This window comes from Cariama cristata, unplaced genomic scaffold (genome assembly GCF_000690535.1).
Source record: "Cariama cristata isolate BGI_N322 unplaced genomic scaffold, ASM69053v1 scaffold26316, whole genome shotgun sequence".
Classification (NCBI taxonomy): Eukaryota; Metazoa; Chordata; class Aves; order Cariamiformes; family Cariamidae; genus Cariama; species Cariama cristata.
In genome coordinates, this window is record NW_009624256.1 from 7,944 (window position 1) to 8,715 (window position 772).

At 36.8% G+C, this 772-nt stretch overlaps 1 protein-coding gene across 1 annotated transcript in view; it reads left to right on the forward strand.

Moving 5' to 3' along the window:
* Positions 1–3: 3 nt before the first annotated feature.
* Positions 4–772, forward strand: part of TBC1D23 (TBC1 domain family, member 23) — a gene marked incomplete at its 5' end in the record, with an annotated part of 17,319 nt that continues 16,550 nt past the window's right edge. The window contains 2 exons of the mRNA XM_009703111.1: positions 4–111; positions 351–456. Coding sequence (XP_009701413.1) covers positions 4–111; positions 351–456 — 214 coding nt within the window. The remainder of the gene's footprint in view (positions 112–350; positions 457–772) is intronic.

Sequence of the window (772 nt, forward strand, 5' to 3'; positions counted from 1 at the left end):
GAAAAAGATCTTGCAGACGCTCTAGAAGAAGGAGGCTGTGATCTTGAAACTGTGAGAAACATCATTCAAGGAAGGCAATTGCCTGCTGATCTGAGAGCCAAAGTCTGGAAGGTAAATATGACCTTAAATCAAGAAGCAGGAAATGCTTGAAGGTGTGTTTAGTTTGAAGTAAATGATTTAATAACCAGACATCTCTACAGAAGAGATATAGTACTGGAATTTTAGTATGTATGTATGTAGATTCAGTTTTAGAATATTCCTCTCTATTGAGTTAAATTACCGAGTTCCGTAATTGGGTAACTACAAAAGAACACTAAAATGTTTAGAGGGTTTTCTGGTTTTGTTTTCAGATTGCACTTAATGTTGTAGGAAAGGGGGACAGCCTAGCATCCTGGGATGGCTCTTTAGACCTACCTGAACAGAGTATAATTCATAAGGATTGCCAAGAGCTAATTGGTAAGTTCAATTACATTTAGATCACCAATGTGAAAACTTCTGTATTCTGAGTTATCTTGGGACTTTGTTATGTGAATTAAATAACCTGTTTGATGTTTACATTTTGGAGGAAGCTTTGTGGAGGAAGATGAGAGAGCAGAGAAAATCGGTAGGAAATCATAAGACAACAGTAGTATCTTATCTGTACTCTGACTCTGGGACGGGTGACGTCATGGAATTTTAGCTAGTAACTGATAGTTTGTATGGTCAGAAAGCTTCAGGAGTTGAAAAAATTGTAATTTTTTTCCAAGCTCCATCTTTTAAACCAGACACTCTT